General features: G+C 41.2%; 1 protein-coding gene across 1 annotated transcript in view; it reads left to right on the forward strand.

The window, feature by feature from the left end:
• The first annotated feature begins 3,275 nt into the window (after positions 1-3,275).
• RNF150 (ring finger protein 150) overlaps positions 3,276-21,942 on the forward strand; it is a 276,996-nt gene continuing 258,329 nt past the window's right edge. Inside the window, exon 1 of the mRNA XM_012443224.3 lies at positions 3,276-3,804. Within this exon, the coding sequence (XP_012298647.2) occupies positions 3,321-3,804 (484 nt within the window). The 5' untranslated portion in view covers positions 3,276-3,320. The remainder of the gene's footprint in view (positions 3,805-21,942) is intronic.

A 21,942-nucleotide genomic window follows, 5' to 3' on the forward strand; every position in this document is an offset into this window, starting at 1 on the left:
GAAGATACTTCAAGACTAAGCTAATATCGTCCTTCACATCAAACACCCTCCTACCCGTCAGCCTTAGTATCCATTGATGACTCCTGCCTAAATTGAACGACACTCTTGTCAGATGGTGACTTTCTATATCTATTAATCCTTATCAGTAGGTATTTATACCATAAGGAAGAGCTCCTCCTCTTCCTCTATTTATTTATTTACTCCATCATTTATTTGTATTAACATTAGTACAGATTCATGTTTTATTCAATAGGTTGTAATCACTTACTAAGATTATATATTTTGATGTTCAGACTGTCCCAGATTTGGCCAGTGGGAGCCCTTTCCAGCTGGCTCTTGTGTCCTTTAGACATACTCCCATCATGCTTGGAGCATTTCCTTACAAGAGGTTACGGGCTCACTCTATACTTTCCCAGTGCCAGCTCTAGAATCAGCCCGGCTTCTTTTCATGGAGGATGCTATTTAGAAACCAAGATCTTTTGGCCACTTGATGTGCCCTTTGCTTTTGGCCTCTGAACGGAGACAGCTAAGGTACATATGTGTGCACACACATAAATATATATGCATGTAGTTTTTGAAAAATGATTTCATACTCTGTTAATCCAATCTACAGCCTCAAGGTTATTTATAGTTCACTTTCTTTCCATATTTGTAAATTCCTTCTCCAACAGTAAGAAACCTGGCTAAGTAAGAAATTGGGCTAATAAGTAAAATTTACTCAATATTTTATTTATTAGCCCAATGGCTCTGTAATTAAGCAATATTCCATGCTGTCTCCTTGACCCTGCCATCTCTTTAGCCCCTAACTTTTGCAAAGGAAAGAAGGGGAGAAGGGGTAAAGGGAAGAAAGGGTGAGGGATAGTCATATATATTTTTTTTATTTTATTTAGGTTTTTTTTGAGATGTAGTTTCACTCTTGTTGCCCAGGCTGGAGTGCAATGGCACGATCTTGGCTCACCACAACCTTTGCCTCCTGGGTTCAAGTGATTTGTCTGCCTCAGCCTTCCAAGTAGCTGGGATTGCAGGCATGAGCCACCATGCCTGTCTAACTTTGTATTTTCAGTAGAGATGGAGTTTCTTCATGTTGATCAGGCTGGTCTCAAACTCCCGACCTCAGGTGTCTGCCCGCCTCGGCCTACCAAAGTACTGGGATTACAGGTGTGAGCCACCGTGCTTGGCTCATGTAGTCTTAACAACATAGCTTCTCCAAGTTTTCCAGCTGTAGAAAAAAAGTGCTAAGCAATAAAGAAGACTGGGGAATCACTGTGGGTTGCTAAAGGCAGCTGCTCAGAACCTAGCCGGGGGTTTCTAGCAGTGGACTCCTCCCTCAGATCTCGTGGTTCAGGAATCAGCAGCCAGGTGTCTCCACTTTTGCCTCCTTGGCATTAAGCTCTATAAAAAGCACTGTCCCAATTGCCTAGAAGCCTATTTTCTAAAATGAGTAAGCTAGGAACACATACAAATTCAGCACATCAAATGCCATAGAGACAAATTCTTCTAAGTAGTTCTTGTGACTGCTTCTAATTTGGGTATAGCTGAGGCTGTTTGCTCTCCCTTAACAGCCACCAGCTGTTTGCACTGCTGCCGGAAAAAGAGAAGTTGTACTGGCGAACATTCACTAACGAAGAGCTGTAAACACGTTAAAGTCCTGGGGAAAAGGCAGACTTTCATTTTTAAAATTTAAATCGTGAATGGGTCCTGAGTTCTCTGAAAGAGCATCAGGTGGGAAACACAATGTGAATGATAGAGAGCCATCCCACAAATATTTCTAGAGACTATATGGCAGGTATCTCAAGAGAAGGAAAAGCATGACCGAGAACGGATAACCACCACCCAAACGCCTAATTGGTAAGGAACGATGCTGTACCACAGTTTTAAGAACACTACCCCAGGGGGACTGTACTGTCTGCTGACTATTGTAATCCCTAAGCTGGAGAGCACTCTATAAACAATAACCCAAACAAACCTCCCTTGCTTGTTGGTGCTGCGAGTCCCGTTCCCAGTCATGACAATCAGAATAAACACAGTACAGAAACGTCTCACTGGTTTCTCTTCTTATAGAGTGAGAAAACACCTATAAGAAAACAAATGTTACATGTTTGCTTCCAGATGGGCAGTACTTCCTACTGGAAGCCCATTCTTATACCCATCTTAACAGAGTGCTTGCTAGACCAGCAGCATCAGCATCACCCGGGAACTTGTTAGAAATGCATATTTTGGGGCCCTACCCCAGATCTACTGAACCAGAAGCTTTGTGGCAGGACCCATCAGTCTGAGTTTTTTAAAACTAAAGATTTGATAGCAACGGCCCTATGTATTCCAGAAGTAGCATGGAAAAACCTCGATACCAAACATCTTACACTTGGCCTTAGGACAGGTATCAGGGAGCTCTCGGCAGTTCTTCCAGCAAACGGGAGGGTCGTTTACGAGCGGCACATACATATGTAACTCTTAGGAAGTTATTCCTCTGCTCATAGGTCAAGGGGTCGCTTCCCCTTTGCCCCCAATCGAGATCGAATCGCCCCTTGAGGCTGAATTTGAGACCCGCTAGGGGTCGCTGCTGCCCATAAAGAGAGACCAAGGGAGCGTGGCAAGAGAAGCCCAGAAGCTTTGACATCACACTAAGCTCCTCCTTGCACGCACACATTATACACACACACACAAACATACAGACACACACACGGACCGCGTACTCCGCTCTGCCCGCTCGTTCCCACTGCCGCCCGCCCGCGGCAAGTGTGTGCCCCGGCGCAGCCACCGGCGAGGCCAGAAGCGCAGCGCCCACAGCCCGACGGAACCGGCGCGCGGCGGCCGCGGCTGCAGCCGGACCTGCGCGCCCCAGCGCTCGGTAGCGGCGGCCGGGACACCCTTGGCAGCACCCCGCACCGCAGCGCCCAAGACTGCGAGCAACCGTGCCCGCCCCCGTCGGGACTGGAGGGCTCAGGGCCGCCACCCTGCAAGTTCCTGGGCTCCCGGCCACCCTTATGAGAGAAGGCGAAGCTGGGCGAAGGAACAGGACGCTCGGCAGCAGGACTCCTCCGCAAGCCCCGCGGGCCCCTTCCTCCCGCGCCCCCCAGGCGCCCAAGAAGCAAAATGCAACCGCTGCTCTCCGGCTGAGAGGGAAAGGGGCCGGCGCCATCCGCTCGCCCGGAATCCGATTCCCGCGGCGGCCGCGCGTCCGGGCCGCGGCCCCTCAGGCCCGGGAGTGAGCAGCAGCAGGAGGAGGAGAGGCGGCCGGCCCGGGGTTGGCCGGGGCTGGGGAGGAGGGACGGGGCGGAGGGAGGGCGCGGGGGGCGGGGAGGGGGCCCCGGCGGATAAAGATGGCAATGTCTCTCATCCAAGCGTGCTGCAGTCTGGCTCTCTCAACATGGCTGCTTTCCTTTTGTTTCGTGCATCTGCTCTGCCTGGACTTCACCGTGGCCGAGAAGGAGGAATGGTACACCGCCTTCGTGAACATCACCTACGCCGAGCCCGCGCCGGACCCCGGGGCCGGGGCAGCGGGCGGCGGCGGCGCGGAACTGCACACGGAGAAGACGGAGTGCGGGCGCTACGGGGAGCACTCGCCCAAGCAGGACGCCCGCGGGGAGGTGGTCATGGCCAGCTCGGTCCACGACCGCCTGGCCTGCGACCCCAACACCAAGTTCGCCGCCCCCACCCACGGCAAGAACTGGATAGCCCTCATCCCTAAGGGCAACTGCACGTACAGGGATAAGATCCGGAACGCGTTCCTGCAGAACGCCTCCGCCGTGGTCATCTTCAACGTGGGCTCCAACACCAACGAGACCATCACCATGCCCCACGCGGGTGAGTGGCCCCACGGGTGCGAGGGAGGGGAGCCGGCGGGGACAGAGGTGCCTAGAGGGATCCAGCGTCTGCCTCCCGGGTCCTTGTGGGAAGTCCGTGGGGCGCGGAAGACGCGTCTGGGTTCCCTGGAGCGATTAAGTTTGGCTCCGCGTCACCTATGGGGCTTACAAAGAGGAGAAGATGAGCTGTTTGGTGGGTGGGGAGAGGCTGCCAGAGAGCTTGGCAAAGCGCCGCTTGGACGTGGGCTCAACGTAGCAGGCTAACTTTTCCGAGGGGGACCTGGAAGGTGGGATTTGGAGGGCAGGGCTCAGATATTGTAGGTTCTAGGTTAGTGACCAGCCCAGCACTTGTTTGGAACCGGTAGATCTGATAACTCAGCACTGCTCTTGGGTCTGTGCATCAGGTATATCCCTGATGCAGGCGTCCCTGTATATCAGGAGAGGGGTAGGGTTACCAGCTGGCAGCTCACCACCGCGAACTTGCTTCTTCAAGTCAGGTTTCAGCTCTTCGAGGGAGAGTTTCCCCTTCTGGGTTTACGCTCTTCATTAATCATATTAAAAGTACTATGCTCTGCCAGGCTGTCATCCAGAGAAACTGACAGGTGGCCACGATGGTAAATAATAACAATCCTCAACAAGCCAAGAAGAGTGTGATGGCCCTAACGTTGTAACTACTTTTCTAGTTATTGCATTATCCTTTGCCTGATTGGGAGGTTAAATATGCTGCAGGTTTTCTCTGGCTAGAACGAAGGGTTTTCAGGCTAGGAAGAATAAGTTTTTGTTAATGATCGCAGGTACCAGCACTAGAAATGCATTACTGTCCCAAAACTCAATAACGCATATGTCTGACATAAGCAATGTTTTCCTGATAGTAACAACCGCTCTTCCCCGCAAAGCAAAAGCCATCCCCAGGCTTGTTAACATAAGTCCATAAGTCACTAGTTTTAGCAGACTAGCCTCCTTATGTCAGGACTTGCTGCTTATATTTATGTGCCTGAAAAGTGGGCCCTTCTTCCCTAGAGGGGTTTTTGAGCTGAGACTGTGGCATCCAGTGCCCAGGAGGGGAGAAAAATGACAGACGCATTTTCTAAGTGGAGTCTCCTAGTCAAAAGTATTGTTTTCTTTAAAAACCAGATTCAACTAAATAGTTACGCTGCTGAAATGGAACACCAAGCTCTGGCTACATTTGCAGGAGTGTTCTCTTTGGGGACAAGTTTCCATTCAGAGAGCTCATGTCACCTATTAGTGAAATATTCAATTGGTTTGCCTCCAGTAATCAACACCAGCTGTTTTAGTCAGGGAAATTTGTCAACCTTACAAACAGGTGGGGAGGGGAAATGTTCCAGACTTCTAAAATACAGGCAAGAAAAATGCAGTGTGTTAATTAATGAAGAAGAGGAGAGGCAGTTATTTTCTTAGAAAAGTTACCATACAGCATTTTCAGAATATTCGATATGTTTTTTTGAGCGTGACAATTTTCTAAGGGAAAAGATGGTACTCTAACCTTGAATCATAAGAGCACTGCTGAAACTTTGATATTCAAGGATGTTAAGGACCGTGGAAAGCACTTTAAGTCATGTAAAGTATCTTTAGATAAACATGTTACTTAATATTTAAAACCTCAATGGAAGGGGGTGAAGGAGGCTTTTGTTGTTGCTCTTTAAATTCCAAGAAGATTGTTAGCTGACTTTGTGAGATTCTTTGTTTCTCTGTGCATATGCATGAAATCTTAAACTCAGCTTCTTTGAACATAAAGTAAGAGGCATCATTTGTTCCTCTCTAAAAAGGTTCTCTAGAACTGCCAACATATTGGATCAATTAATGGCTTGCTTATTTTTAAAGAAAGCAGATTTCCCACACAAATGATGCTTGATTAAGACAGTGGGAGTAGAAGGCTTAGTAATACTGTAGTTTGAAAGTTAAAGGCAAAAAAATTTGGAAATTGTCTATAATCGTTAAGTTTCCAAAAATGTATTAATGCTGTGTCTAGCAAAAACCAGAAAGCTTCATATTATTTTCTGACATTTTGCCACATTAGGAGATTCACTTTAGTCAGAGGCTAGCATTGATTTCTGCTAGAGTGTCATTATGAGCAGATACATGTTAGGGTAGCATGGTAAACCCTTGACTACACTCTGAAATTTGTCTGCCTAAATCTCAAACACTGCCAGCATTTGTCTGGCTGTCAGTGCCTTGCATGTAGCTCCAGATCTTGAAAGCTTTATCTAGTTAAATTTGAGGTCAGATTTCTAAATTCGGTTTGGGAAATTGCACATTTTAGATGCTAATCAAATATTTTTATTTTGTGAACTTGAGTTACAATACCAGAGAATCTTCATATTTGTAAACTTTAAAATTCAGTTTTTAAAAAGTTTTTGAAAATGCAAAAGCCGATGATGTATCACCTTTCCCCTAGATCCTTTATTTTTGGAACTGATAGATTTTAGGTGAGGAGAAAGTCTGGATTTAGAGTTATGCAACCTATTGTTTAACATCTATGTATTTGCATATCTTGAAATTCAATTAAATAGTAATTGTTTTCTTTTTTCATATACCTTTTCTGTTTTTTTTTTCTTTTCCTGCTTAAATAATGTTGAGTTTCTTCCACTTATGTAACTATGACTTCTCATTCAAAAGGGCACAGCTTCTCCTGGGATAGACCAGTAGGTTTGCTTTATGACAATCTCTCTCCCCTCCTCCAAGTATAACAGCTTTATTGAAATATAAACATACTCTGCAGTTCACTCATTTAAAGTGTACATTTCAATGGCTTTTAGTGTATTGACGGAGTTGTGCAGTCGTCATCACTATCTAGTTCTGAAAAGAAACCGTTGTACTTCCCCATTATTCTCCAGCTCCCCATTATTCCCCAACTCCTAGTCACTCGCCATTATTTCCCAACTCCCAGCGCTAAGCTAATCTACATTCCGTCTTTATGTATTTAAATGCATCTTATGTACGTTTCATATAAATGGAATCATATAATATGTGGACTTCTGTGATTAGTCTCTTTGATTTAGCATAATCTTCCCAAGGTTCATCAAGGTTGCAGCATGTGTCAGTACTTAAACCCTTTTTATTGCTGAATAATATTTCCTTGTATGGATATATCACATTTTGGTATCTATTCATCAATGGTTTGAAAATTATGTTGTTTCTACTGTTTGATTGTTACAAATAATAGTGCTATGAACATTTATGTACGAATTTTTGTATGGACATATCTCTTGATTATATACCTAGGAGTAGAACTTCTGAGTCATATGGCAACTCTATGGTTTAATCTTTTGAGGTCCTTCTAGACTGTTTTCAAAGCAACTGCATCATTTCACATTCCTACCAGCAGTGTTTGAGGGTTCTAATTTCTCCACAGCCTCATCAACATTCGTTACTATTTTTTTTATTTTGCCCATTCAAGTGGATGTGAAGTGGTCTTCATTTTGTTTTAAATTTTCATTTCCCTGATGACTGTTACTTTTTTAACATATTCTTAATTCTTTTTTCTGCTTTTCATTTTATTCCCTTTTTCCTTATGCCAACCATTATTTATTCTTTTCCAGACTTTCAACTCATACACTTTTATCCTAGGAAAGAGAGAGAGTGATTAATAGAGAAAATCTGCTTCTCTCACTTTTTTTTTTAAAGCCTATGGACCAGAGATTTATATGTCCTTTATTAAGGGGTGTTAGGCCATATCTTTAGTGCAAGAGCACCAAGAAGGCCATAGCAAAAAGCTGTACAGAAATGCATCTTCCAACTAGCAAAAGCCCCAGACGTGAACTTTCAGGTATGGGCAAAGGCAGTGAGACCCAAATTATCTCCTCAAAGCTGGTCTGATGCCTGCCTGTGAATCTTCTTTCAATATACTCTGAGGAAAATGATGATATTAGAAATTTCTAGAGGCAGTTTAGGGCACTGATTAATTAGGAGTGTATCTTCTCGAGCCAACCACTTGGATTTGTGTCCTGGTGGCACTACTTTGTCACTGTGTATCTTTATGCAAGTTACTCAACCTCTCAGGGCTTAGGTTTCCTCATCTGTGAAGTGGAGGATAACACCATCTACCTCGGTTGCTTGTTACGTGAATTAGATAGATTAATGCATGTACAGTGGTTAAATCTGTAGCTGGCACAAAGCAGTCAATAAATGTTAACCCTTCTAAGCACTGAACTCAGTGACACACAATGACATGCAGGAGCTGCAGACCGGATCATCATATCTCTCAAGCTCACTGAGTCCCTGGCAGCCAGCCTTAGGAAAGAACTCCTTATTTACCCTTTCATACTGAAGAGGCCAGAGCAGTTGTGCCAATTTGTGGCTTAGCGAATTAAAACAGGGTGTTCCAGCTCCCTCTGATGGATGAACATTTAAGATTCTCCTGTTGAATTTGTACTTTCTTTTGGCTCAAATTGAAATCTCATCATAGCAAGGGCATGTGTGATAAACATAATAGTCTGTGTGCAGGCTATTTGTGACTGAGTTGTGATATTGAGGAAATGGTATGTTGTTGCTGTTTTTTCCTTTTTAAAAAAGTATGTTTGATATCTTTCTGTTTGTCTATTGCTAGTATGTAGTTAACAGGAAATTAAACATCTAGCTGTCTAGGAAGAACTTTTGAAAGACTAGGTCCTTAACAGCAACTTGGAGATGGAGGAAGGGAGGAAATGGTTTCAGTAACTCTGGAGAACATGTTTGGCCCTTGGAAAGGAGGAGCCTAGGATGGAGTATATCTATGTATTCTAGATTTCTCCAAGATTGGAGGCAAAAAGTAGTAGATCTGCTGAGGCTCTTCCTCCATAGGTGGGTGCTCAGAGTTTAATTTATGGATTCATGCTACTTTTATGGCCATTACTTTGATTGCTGAAGTCTACCTTTGCCTTAAACTCTGTAAAGGACCTAGCTGCTTTAATTTAATAAAGTTTTTTTAAGGACTCATTTTTCTAGAATATTTATGTGTACTTTTGCTTTACGTTTTTCTTTAAGTGATAAGATCAGCTCTCTTTATTTTAGCATGTTGGGGTTGGGGAGTAATAACATTGACCAAATAGTGCTTGCTCTGTGCCAGGCATGTTCTAAGCATTTTATGTATATATAAATTTAATTCTCACAACAACACTGTGAAATAGTTACCCTTATTGTCTCTGATGGATCAGGAAACTGAGGCAAACTGTGTAACTTGGTCACGCAGGCAGTAAGTGGTAGAGCTCGGCTTGCAACCTAGGCAGTCTGTCTGCTGGTCTCTGCTTAGAGCTACAGCTCTGTATACCCTCTCAGGGTTGAAAGGGTATTCTGAAGGCTACATGTGGGTAGTGATTACTTAATCATAGATACAGGAAGAGATCTAAGGCTGATTTTCTGTTTCAGAATATGTTAACAGATGCATTGTTGGCTTGCAGGAATGCATCTCAATTATATAATGGGAGAATGGGACCTTATGTTTGGGCCTCGTCTCTTCTAGACCTCCCTCTGATTCACCATTTGACTTCAAGTCAATCACTTTTTCTGTTCTCACCCTCAGTTTTCTTACTTACAAAGTGCAAGGTTTGGTTTAGTTGACCACTAAGAGGTATTTCAACTCTAAAATTTATTCTTTATATATTTAAAACTTAGAATACTTAGAGTAAAATTCCCAGTTTCTGGCTTCTTGATTAGAAAACCCAGTAACTCGGGCCTGCATTCCCCCAAGGCAAGAGTAGCTGGAACTGAGCAGTGACTGGCTGTTCCGATGTGCCCTCTAGTTGGTCCAAGTCTCCATCACTTTTTACCATCAGGCTCTTGGCCTGCTGTGTTCATTTGTGTTTCCTATCTGAACCCCAAGTTCACAGTGTTTGGTACTCCATCTTTATGGAGCCAAACTAGGGGTAGTGAGGAGGAGTTACAGAAAACAGACTTGGTTCAGCAAAGGAAAAACAAATTCATAAGAATAGAAGTGTTTAGAAATGGAAGAGTTTTCCTTGAAAGGGTTACCTTTCTATGGCATTGAGATTAAAACTGAATGGGAACAATGTAGAATTTCTGATCCCAGGATTTATGGATGGACTTCCAGTGGGTGACAGCTTTAAGGGCCTTCCCAAGCCTTGAGAGTATGTGATTCTCTATCATTTAGGTATTTAAGAAACATATTTTTTAAGATCCTCAGTTCCCACTTCATTTTTCTCATTAGATACATACAGTCTAGCTATCATTTATGCTTGGTCTTGATCTTCCCTGCCAAAATAATCTCACCTTCTCACTTAGTATGCGTGTATTTATGTGTGTATTTATTTATTTTGCACTAAACTGTAACTCTTCACAGGTCTACTAGCAGAAATTCCAATAGCCAGAAATTCTACACTCTGTTATTAAAAACCATAATTCATTTAAGTGTTAAATAACATTCTTGGCAGTGTAGCTTAAGATGACCTGGGTGTATGACTTGTTTATGTATTTTAGGTCATAGAAATACATATCTAGAGGATTTGGCAGAAATCTTACCTTCTGTCTTCTAATTTTTAATAAGAATTCAATCATCATCTCTCCTACTGGCTCTCTTAAAAATCTCCTGGCTTCTCAAAAAGAGAGTAGTTTTATAACCATGAAATCTGGAAAGGTTCAGAAAGGACATGAAGCTTCTTATTTATAGCTCATTCTTCTAGTTTTCAGAAAACAGTGATTGTGCCTCTGATATGAAGTTAATTTGTTTAGAAACTAATCTCAACTTTTGAAAAGTTAACCATTATTCTTGCTTAACCATTATTGTTGCATTTCTGACCATTAAGCATAGCATATAAATAATTTAATATTTTGATAGTCCTGAAAGTCTTCCATTTATCCCTAGAAGAAATATTTCATCTTATATATACTATAAGGAACATTTTACTCGTTGCTGAGAGACTGAAGTGATGTTGGTGTTGTGTATTTGATGATGTAATTTGACAGATGCTAAATTTAAATTGAAATTCAAATCCTATGCAGATTATCTTAGCTTTTGAGGGTTTGGTGGTAATATAAAACCCAGAGAAACAAAGCAGCGTTGTGCCATGTAATTCTTCTATTAAGTTGCAATTTACAGTGGTTCTATTAAATAGAAACCCTGTCTACAGGTATAATATGACCTTTACTCTTATTTTAAACTTTGAGGTATTCATCACTTGGCAGTTTAATGTATGGTAGGATAAATGTGCTTTGTATATTGAAGCCAAAATATTAATGACCATGGTTAGATCTAGATCTCATTTTTCTGTAGCAGAAGAGGAAAATTAAATTTATTTTACCATTTGACATTTGTGGTTATAAATTGCTTTCTATAAGTAGTCTTCACTTTTTTACTTTGCTCATTCCATAAAATATAGTGTTATTTAGAAAAAGATTTTTACTGAAGGTAAGCATCATTGGTCAGAAAATTTAAGCTTATGCATTGGCACGTTAGGCGTTTTCGTAGTCAGTTTGTGAACATATATTTCATATTAGAGATTTTTAAAACATGTATTGGAAATAATTCTCTATTAAATGTATAGTTTGTTCATGTCTTTTTTTAGGCAGACAGATATGAGTACATATATTAGGTAAGAAGGATTATCAGGAAATGTTTTGTTTCTTAACCATTTCAATCTGTAATCTCTATATAAATGGCTTTTTATGGGTAGCATCCGCTTACACACTATTGAAAACACAAAGATTGGAGGTTTTTTGGAGAGATTGTCAGTAGACAAATACAAAGACCTTTTTCCTCCGTTTTCTCTTTTCTGTTCCCCCCATCTCAGCAGGTATTCATCTGGACCATTTTGTAGCCATGCATTGATGAAACTCACATCAGAAATGTAATTCCAAATGACCCAAAGAAGAGTGGAAGAGGAAAGATATTTTCCCCTTCATTTATGGGGGAAGATGCATGGAATGTTCTTCCTCCCAGAAATCCACAGAGCTGGCTGCCTCTTCAGCTCTCTTTACTAATGTGATCTTTTCAGGAAGGCACTGCCAGGCCACTCTTCTCTGAACTAGCAGCAGCCTCCTCCTACTAGTCCCCAGCACACCGGGACCCTCCCGGCTGCATGTTACCTACCCTTAGCATGTTTACTGTCTCCTCTCACCACAATGCAAGGGCCAGGCCAGGTGCCAGAGCCTGGCATCAGAAAGTGGTAGACTTGTTGGGAGTAAGAAGAATTTACTGACAGCAGTATAGGTTTGAAAAGAAAAGTTTTATTAGATAGAAAGTACCTGCATACGCGGCAGAAAAGTGCAGCGGGGGGGCCTCAGCAAGAGAGGACAGAGCACATCACAGTGGGTTTTTCCTTAGGAGTATTTATGGACCTTAAAGTGTGAGCTGAAGGGTAATTTGGTCCATATTAGCCATGTAGGTCCTGATAAATGATCACATTTGTAGACATTTTGGTGACTTGATGTCAGCAAGGGTTGCACAATGAGTTTCTATATGCATGCATTCCGGAGATGTATAGAAATTCTAGTTACTTATACATTTTTTTGGAAGGAAATCTGGAACCAGATGCTGGCTTTACATAATAGGGAAGTCTAATTACTTCTGAATTCCTTAGATAAGTAGTTTTGTCTCTGGATGGACTGCTTGATGGTTACCAGGTGATCTTTGCTCTTCTTAGTAAGTGCCACAAGAGTAGGGCATTTAGACAATTTTTTTGGTCCACAGTTAAGTTTCCAAGCCTGGAGCAGTCCCTGGCACACAGAAAGTGCTCAGTACCTATTGCCAAATAACCTGGAAACTGAGAAGATGGACTATGTTGACATGTTCACTCTAATTTCATAAAAGCTATAATTCTATGCCATTAAATATTTTTCTTAGCATTTGACTCATGAAGTAGGGGAAGTTTTAATTTGACTCTCCCATTACAAATGTTTAGTCATTTTGTAGAATGTGGCATGAAGTGGGTGCCTGGTTTCTGTTCTTGGTCTAAGGGGAAAAAAGCATACTAGTAATAAGCAGAAGGCCATAGAGTGTCAAAAAGGTTTGCAACCAAATACAATTCTGTGCATGTGTTTACTGTCCTGCAGCTTTAAATATGTATTATAAAACCCTTTTCTTATTTTAAATGGAATACATGTGCTATATAGAAACATTTGAAAATATAGGCCATTTAAAAAGAGATAGTGAGAACCATCCACACTCACTCTAATATTTTTTCATTACATTTACTTTTATCAAATGGGTAATATATTGCTGGTATGTTGTTGTAGCTTTTAAAAATTTAATTGTACATTTTTAAATTTCCTTGGTTCTTCCAAGATATTTCTGTGATGTTTCCACTTTTCTCTTACATAAACAGTGCTGCAGTAAACATTCACATGTAGCTAAACATGAGTGTATATCCATGAATACTTCCTTAGGTCAAGTTCCAGAGTATGAGATTAGTCAAAGGCTATTAGTGTGTAGCTGTACAGCAGTTGTTTCTTTTTTAGTAGCCTGCATGGTGAAGTCTTCAGATGTCTGCTCACTCAGGAGCGTGGTGCTCCTTTGAAGGAGAAAAAAAACATCTGTTGGAAATTGGCGGTCCTGCTGCTGTGGGGTCCTGTCACAACTTTTCAGCATCACTTTGCTCCAAGCTACACTATTTTGGCAGCTGAGGCAAGACACTGAAGGTGGCAAATCAGGAGAAATGAAGCCTCAGAGATAGAATCATCATGATTACAGATGGTGAAACTCCACCTCCTCTCTTACACTCCTCTGTGTCTGGGGGATGCTGAATGCAAATTGGACCAGCAGTTAGGAAACTCGGGTTTCAGTTGTGGCTCTCCCTCAAATTGGCTTTTCCGTTGGCAAGTCACTTCCCTCCTCTGGGGCTCATTTTCTTTCATTTGAAAATGGTGAGCAGGAGGCTCCTGGAGGGGAGCTTGGTTGAGATCAGTGATCTCCACCCTGAATGCATATTGGGATCACCTGGGGAGTTTAAAAGTTATGGCTGCCCATATCCCACCTGCAGAGATTCTGATGTAAATGGTCTGTTGCAGGGAGGGGACTCCCCATATGTTTCTAGAGTACACTCAGGGCTGACAGCCACTATGTGGGATGAATCTGAAATCTCCCTCAAGTTCTTATACTATGTGGTTCTTTATTAACTATTTAAAGAAATAGTGTTTTTCCTTTGAAGGCATCAAAGTCCTACGTAAATAAAACTTAACTTTCTTAATTTCCTAAGAACTATAAGGATTGAAATTATCAGGGTATATACAGTATTGCTTAAATCATGAATTAGTGATTCAATGATACAATAACTGGATTTTGGTGACCAGCAAGAAGGCAAACACAGCAAGTACAGGAAAGCAGTCAAGAAGGATACGATAATGAGTCAGAAATGATTAGATCTTGTAATTAGATTAGGTGAGATTTCATCTATATGCTAAACGTTCATTTTTATAAGAGTAGTCCTCCAAGCTTTAGAGGTAGAGACACTGTGCTGTTTTTACCAAGTAGGAAGTACCCTCTTCCACTCATTGTGGTTATCATTACCCAGTTTGGGAGACAGAATAGGGTAATGGTGAAAAAGAAGATTCTGGTGCACAGTTGACCCAGTTCTGAGCCCTGATACAGTCACTTGTCTAGGGAGACAGAAAGCAGCACAGGGTGGAGATAGCAATCAGAAGTCATTCCCTTGGTGAGGATGAGCTTCCACTGTTCTAGGAAGAACTGCAAGTCCTGCTGGGCAGAGAGGGTCTGGGAGCTCAGGAAGCAAGTATTTGGGCTTTGGAGCCCTCGCCTGTAAAGTGAGCCTCCTGTGCTATCCATCAGAGCTGTTGTGTGTGACTTCTTACATTACATAATGCAGTAAAAGGGTGGCTCTGAGCGTATAATACATAACTATAATTGTTGTCCACAGAAACACACACTGAATCTGATCACATCTTATCACCATTGTAATCACCAACTGAGTCCAAGCTATCTTGAGCTCTCTCCTGGACTGCCACTGTCGCCTCCAGCTGGTATCCAGCTTCCCTTTCTGCCCCCTGCCGTTTGCTGCCCGTAGAGGAGAGAATGAACTTTTGAAAATATAAATCAAAGGCAATCACTCCTCTGCTCAAATCTTCCAGGGGTCTCCCATCATACTTGAAACCAAGTTAAAGTTCTTGCCATCATCCTCAGGGACCTCTGTGACTGGGCCCCTGCCCCCTATCCAGCCCCTTTCCTAATGCGCTTGCCACACTCACTCCTTACCAGCCCATCATGCCTTCTTGCTGGTCCTCAAATGTTCCCAGCCCAGGACCTTTGGAAACCAATTTTTCCAGATTTTTAAAAAATAGTTATTTATTCACATAGCAAACCATCATTTAAACATCTCTTTATGCTTTTAGAATGATTCCCAAACAAGAATGTCTAGTAGCCATTTATCTGTTTCTCTCATATTTAACCAATTCATTATTTTTAAGTTCAGTTTGCTATTATGCTACTTGTACTCCAAGAGAAATATCTTCCAGCAAAGTACAATTTGTCAGTGTTTTAGAATCATGGAGTTTTATTGCTCAAGTGAGCAGGAAGAGTAGCCAGTCATCACCCTTGATTTTTTTTTTGGATTCTCCCTAGATATTCACATCAGTCACCCTTTTCCATCATCATCACCCTTTGCCCCCTTCATCAGAGAGTTTTCTCTGGCCACTGTGAATATATTTCATCTGCTGTTCATTCTGTCTTCTCTTATTCTCCCTTATTTTTCTTATCACTACTTGAAATTTCTATATAATTTTATTTGTTAATTTACTCCATTATTGTCTGTCTCCAGCATGTGAATATAAACTCCATGAGGGCATGCTTCTTCTTAACAGCTGTATTTATAGATCCTGGCATAGAAAAGGCATCCAGTGCATAGCTATTGAAAATATGAATGAACAATAGAATATGTACCATCCATAATTCTCAGATGTACTGCTCACTTAAGGAATGGAGTAATGAATTTATATTATATACACTTTATCTGCCTTATGTTGAAGGCATTGAAGGCAAGATTTAATTTGAATGCTTAAAAACTTGATTCTATACCCTGTGCATAGCAGAGATAATCTGGCTGGGACTGCAGTAAGAGATTCATCTACTCTCTAACCTGACATTAACCCCTGATAAGGTACCTCCTGTTAGGCCCTTGCCAGCTGCTGAGAAGACAGAAGTAGGAAAAGAGTGGTGCCCTGTGTCCTAAATCCTTGTGCTTCTCCTTAGGTATAGTGGGAGGCCTGGTGTAGGAAGCCAGTTATTATTTTCTGAGGTCTTTTATTATCATGCCGGTGTTTCTGAAGAAGCCTTGATGCTGTTGCCTACCTGTGAGTATTTACATGCAGGTGTTTTGCTTTGGAGAAGCTTTCTTTTGGATGTCTGCAGGGGGACTTTTTATAGATAATGGAATAGATATGTCCTTTGGGGTCAGCTATTATCAAACACAGAAAGAAATCTGAAAAAAGTAGTGGAGCATAGTGCTGTGGAATTGGGTACACGGTAGACCAGATGCCTTAAGGGGCCCTGACTGTTGCTAGAAGGAATTGTATAGTGTGATAGTAAATTCTACCCATCTAGATGTGTTGTGTGAATCTGTCTCTGTGTACACACACGGCTTCGTTCCAGAAGAATATGAAAATCAATGGAGCAGGAAGAAGGATGTCAGGATTCCTCTAAATGAAGGAAATACCAAATTACAAATGACCAGTGAGGTAGATCAGGTTGTGACCTTTAGGGCAATGAGAGAACCATGAGAGAAATCTCAGGTTTTCTCTTTAAATCATAAAAAAAGTGGCATTAGTTAAAAGTGCTATTAGCCTTTTGTTATACTAATTGAAGTGTGCTCCAGAATCAATTTGATCTCCTATGTATGTATGACTGGGCATGGTGACTCACACCTGTAATCTCAGCACTTTGAGAGGCCTGGGTGAGCAGATCACCTGAGGTCAGGAGTTTGAGAGCAGCCTGGCCAACAAGGCAAAACCCTGTTTCTACTAAAAATATAAAAATAAGCTGGGCATGGTGATGGGTGCCTGTAATCCCAGCTACTTAGAAGGCTGAGGCACGAAAATTACTTGAGATCAGGAGTTGGAGGTTGCAGTGAGCCAAGATCGAGCCACTGCATTCCAGCCTGGGCGACAGAGTGAAACTCTGTCTCAAAAAAACAATAATAATAACAGCAGAAAAATACACAGCTCAAACTTTGGCCCATAATTGGTGAATTGATTTAGCAAATGAAATGGGGCATCACTTTGCAAAGGAATGGTGACCCTGAAATAGGCTATTACCTTGCCTGGCCAGTTTGGCAACCGCCTTATTGTTAAAAAGGAATGTTTTGTCATGCAGGTAGGCTGACTGGGGCCCAGTGTTTTTAGCATTTTTCTACTGAGTTATGTGACCCGGTAAGCCTCAGTCCCAAATTCCGTTCATCTTTTTGAGACATGGGAATTTCTGGTAAAGCAGACATACTACCCTTCTGTTGATAGCAGGGAGTTTGAATAGATACCGTCTCAACACCATGGAGTACGTCTTTCAGAAGTATACAGTGTTTGCAGTTATTTGAAGTGCTCCAGACTCAGAAAAACCTGAGAGAGGGTTCTGGGCACGGTGGCTCACACCTGTAATCCCAGTACTTTGGGAGGCCGAGGCAGGCAGATCATGAGGTCAGGAGATTGAGACCATCCTGGCTAACATAGTGAAACCCCATCTCTACTAAAAATACAAAAAATTAGCCAGGCATGGTGATGCGCTCCTATAATCCCAGCTACTCAGGAGGCTGAGGCAGGAGAATTGCTTGAACCTGAGAGGCGGAAATGGAAGTAAGCCAAGATCGTGCCACTGCACTCCAGCCTGGGCGACAGAGCAAGACTCCGTCTCAAAAAAAACAAAACAAACCTGAGAGAGAAGGAACCCAAGAACATTCATCTATGTTCAATTGCCAAGGTCATAGGGCAGCAGGGCTCAAATGCAGGTGAATACTACATAACCTTCTCCAAATGCCAGTGACTGTTGTCAGAGCAGTGCACCGATGGTCAAAGTTGGACCATGCCTCAGTATTCATGAGTGTGGGGCCATGTAGCACTCCTTACACTAGCTCCCCAGGAAGCAGACCTTGTGTAGCTCTGACAAGAGCCTTAAATGAGATGACCAAATGATACTGGGGGAGCCTGTGAGCAGCCACTTTGAGGGACAGATTGGCCATTCTAACTAGCCATTGAGCTCTGCTTCTCAAACAGTCTATTTTCTCTTCTCTTGGGAGAACACACTACTGAGGAAAAATTTTTTCATTTTTTGAATAAACCAAGACATTCTTTCTACAAATCACCCCTTCCAGTTCCAGACTTATCTATTAAATTCATCATCTTACTCACTAGAGGAACTCAACAAATCTTTGTTGGATGAAATAAGTAATAGAAGGAAGAGAATTACCATATGGTCTAAACACACAGACTCGAGGCACTGCATTAGGTGTCTTCCATACTTCATTCCTTTCACAGACCCTGTGACTTGGAAACTTGCCTGAAGTCACAGATGGTTAAAAGCAAAACTGGGATTTTAATCCAGAGCTATTTCTACCACAGCCATGCATTGCTTAATGACGTGGACATATTCTGAGAAATGTGTCATTAGGCAATTTTATTGTTGTATGAACATCATAGAGTGTTCTAGATGGTATAAATGACATACAACAGGCTACACCATCTACATTTGTTCTAGATGGTGCAAATCTAGATGGTATAGCCTGTTGTACATCTAGGATGTAGGTTATAGTGTATTTGTCTTAAGCTATACACCCATACTGCATGTTTATACACTGTATACTGTAGGCATTTATACTACATATATAAACATGTCTAAACATAGAAGAATTACAGTAAAAATGGGGTCTAATAAACTGTCTGGAAACATTGTTTTCCACAAAATTAACTATAATTTGCAATTATTAGATGCATATTTGCAGCAACGCAATTATTTGTGTTGCATAAGAAACACTTCTTAGTGTAAGTTATAAGTTATTGTAGATTTAATTATTTCACTAGTCAAGCCTTGCTACCTATGGCTATAGTAATGCTCTCTCTCTCTCTCTATATATATATATATATACACATACACACACACACACATACATATATATACACATATATATGTATATATGTAAGCAAGGCTTGACTAGTGAAATAATATGTATGTATATATATGTATGTGTGTATTTAATTTATGTGTGTGTGTGTGTGTGTGTGTGTGTGTATATATATATATGTACGTATTTTATTATACTTTAAGTTCTGGGATACATGTCCAGAATGTTCAGGTTTGTTACATAGGTATACAAGTGCCAGGGTGATTTGCTGCACCCATCAACCTGTCATCTACATTAGATATTTCTTATAATGCTATTTCTCTCCTAGTCCCCCACCCCGCCATAGGCCCCAGTATGTGATGTTCCCCTCCCTGTGTCCATATTTTCTCATTATTCAACTCCCACTTATGAGTGAGAACATGTGGTGTTTGGTTTTCTGATCCTATGTTAGTTTGCTGAGAATGAGAGTTCCCAGCTTCATCCATGTTCCTGCAAAAGACATGAACACATACTTTTTTATGGCTGCATTCTATTCCATGGTGAATATGTGCCACATTTTCTTTATCCAGTCTATCACTGATGGGCATTTGGGTTGGTTCCAAGTCTTTGCTATTGTGAATAGTGCCAAAATAAACATACATATGCATGTGTCTTAATAGTAGAATGATTTATAATCCTTTGGGTATATCCCCAGTAATGGGATTGCTGTGTCAAATGATGTTTCTGGTTCTATATTCTTGAGGAATGGCTACACTGTCATCCTCAATGGTTGAACTAATTTACACTCCTACCAACAGGGTAAAAGCGTTTCTATTTCTCTACATCCTCTCCAGCATCTGTTGTTTCCTGACTTTTTAATGATTGCCATTCTAACTAGCATGAGATGGTATCTCATTGTGGTTTCGATTTGCATTTCTCTAATGACTTTTTTCATATTTTGATTGGCTGCATAAAGATCTTCTTTTGAGAAGTGTCTGTTCATGTCCTTCACCCACTTTCTGATGGGATTGTTTGTTTTTTTCTTGTAAATTTGTGTAAGTTCCTTGCAGATTCTGGTTATTAGACCTTTGTCAGATAGATAAATTGCAAAAATTTTTTTCCATTCTTTTGGTCGCCTGTTCACTCTGCTGAGAGTTTCTTCTGCTGTGCAGAAGCTCATTAGTTTAATTAGATCCCATTTGTCAATTTTGGACTTTCTTGCCATTGCTTTTGGTGTTTTGGTCATGAAGTTTTTGGCCATGCCTATGTCCTGAATTGTACTACCTATGTTTTCTTCTAGGGTTTTAATGGCTTTAGGTCTTACATTTAAGTCTTTAATCTATCTTGAATTAGTTTTTGTATAAGGTGTAAAAAAGGGGTCCAGTTTCAGTTTTCTGCATGTGGCTAGCCAGTTTTCCCAACACCATTTATTATATAAGTACTCCTTTCCCCATTCTTGTTTTTGTCAGGTTTGTCAAAGATCAGATGATTGTAGATGTGTGGCATTATTTCTGAGGCTTCTGTTCTGTTGCATTGGTCTATATATCTGTTTTGGTACCAGTACCATGCTGTTTTGATTACTGTAGCCTTGTAGTATAGTTTGAAGTCAGATAGCCTGCTGCCTCCAGCTTTGTTCTCTTTGCTTAGGATCATCTTGCCTATACAGGCTCTCTTTTGGTTCCATATGATTTTTAAAGTAGTTTTTCCTAATTCTGAGAAGAAGGTCAACGGTAGCTTGGTGGGAATAGCATTGAATCTATAAATTACTTTGGGCAGTATGGCCATTTTCACATTATTAATTCTCCCTGACCATGAGCATAGAATGTTTTCCATCTGTTTGTGTCCTCTCTTATTTCCTTGAGCACTGGTTTGTGGTTCTCCTTGAAGAGGTTCTTCAAATCCCTTGTAAGTTGTATTCCTGGGTATTTTATTCTCTTTGTAGTAGGTGTGAATGGGAGGTCATTCATGATTTGGCTCTTTGTCTATTATTGGTGTATAGGAATCCTAGTTATTTTTGCACATTGTTTTTGTATTCTGAGACTTTTCTGAAGTTGCTTATTAGCTTAAGGAGATTTTGGGCTGAGATGATGGGGTTTTCTGAATATACAATCAAGTCACCTGCAAAAAGAGACATTTTGAGTTCTTCTTTTTTAATTTTAATATTCTTTCTATTGCCTGATTGCCCTGGGCAGAATTTCCAGTACTATGTTGAATAGGAGTGGTGAGTGAGGTCATCCTTGTCTTGTGCCAGTTTACAAACGTAATGCTTCCAGCTTTTGCCCATTCAGTATGATATTGACTGTGGGTTTGTCATAAATAGCTCTTATTATTTTGAGATACGTTCCATCGATACCTAGTTTATTGAGTGTTTTTAGCATGAAGGGGTGCTGAATTTTGTAGAAGGCCTTTTCTGCATCTATTAAGATAATCACGTTCAACATATGCAAGTCTGTAAATGTAATCTACCACATAAACAGAACCAAAGACAAAAACCACATGATTATCTCAATATATGCAGAGAAGGCCTTCCACAAAATTCAACAGCCCTTTATGCTAAAAACTCTCAATAAACTAGGTTTCGATGGAACGTATCTCAAAATAATAAGAGCTATTTATGACAAACCCAAAGCCAATACCATACTGAGTGGGCAAAAACTGGAAGCATTCCCTTTGAAATCTGGCACCCCAGACAAGGATGCCCTCTCTCATCACTACTATTCAATATAGTATTGGAAGTTCTAGCCAGAGCAATCAGTCAAGAAAAAGAAATAAAGGTATCCAATTAGGAAAGGAGGATGCCAAATTGTCTCTATTTGCAGACAACATGATTGTATATTTAGAAGACCCCATAGTGTCAGCCCAAAATCTCCTTAAACTGATAAGCAACTTCAGCAAAGTCTCAGGATACAAAATCAATGTGCAGAAATCACAAGCATTCCTATACACCAATAACAGACAGAGAGCCAAATCAAGAGCAAACTCCCATTCACAATTGCTACAAAGAGAATAAAAACCTAGGAATACAACTGACAAATATGTGAAGGACCTCTTCAAGGAGAACTGGAAACCACTGCTCAAGGAAGTAAGAGAGGACACAAACAGTTGGAAAAACATTCCAGGCTCATAATTAGGAAGAATCAATAATGTGGAAATGG

This window comes from Aotus nancymaae, unplaced genomic scaffold, assembly GCF_030222135.1.
Source record: "Aotus nancymaae isolate 86718 unplaced genomic scaffold, 86718_ANA_hifiasm-v0.15.2.pri h1tg000033l, whole genome shotgun sequence".
NCBI lineage: Eukaryota > Metazoa > Chordata > Mammalia > Primates > Aotidae > Aotus > Aotus nancymaae.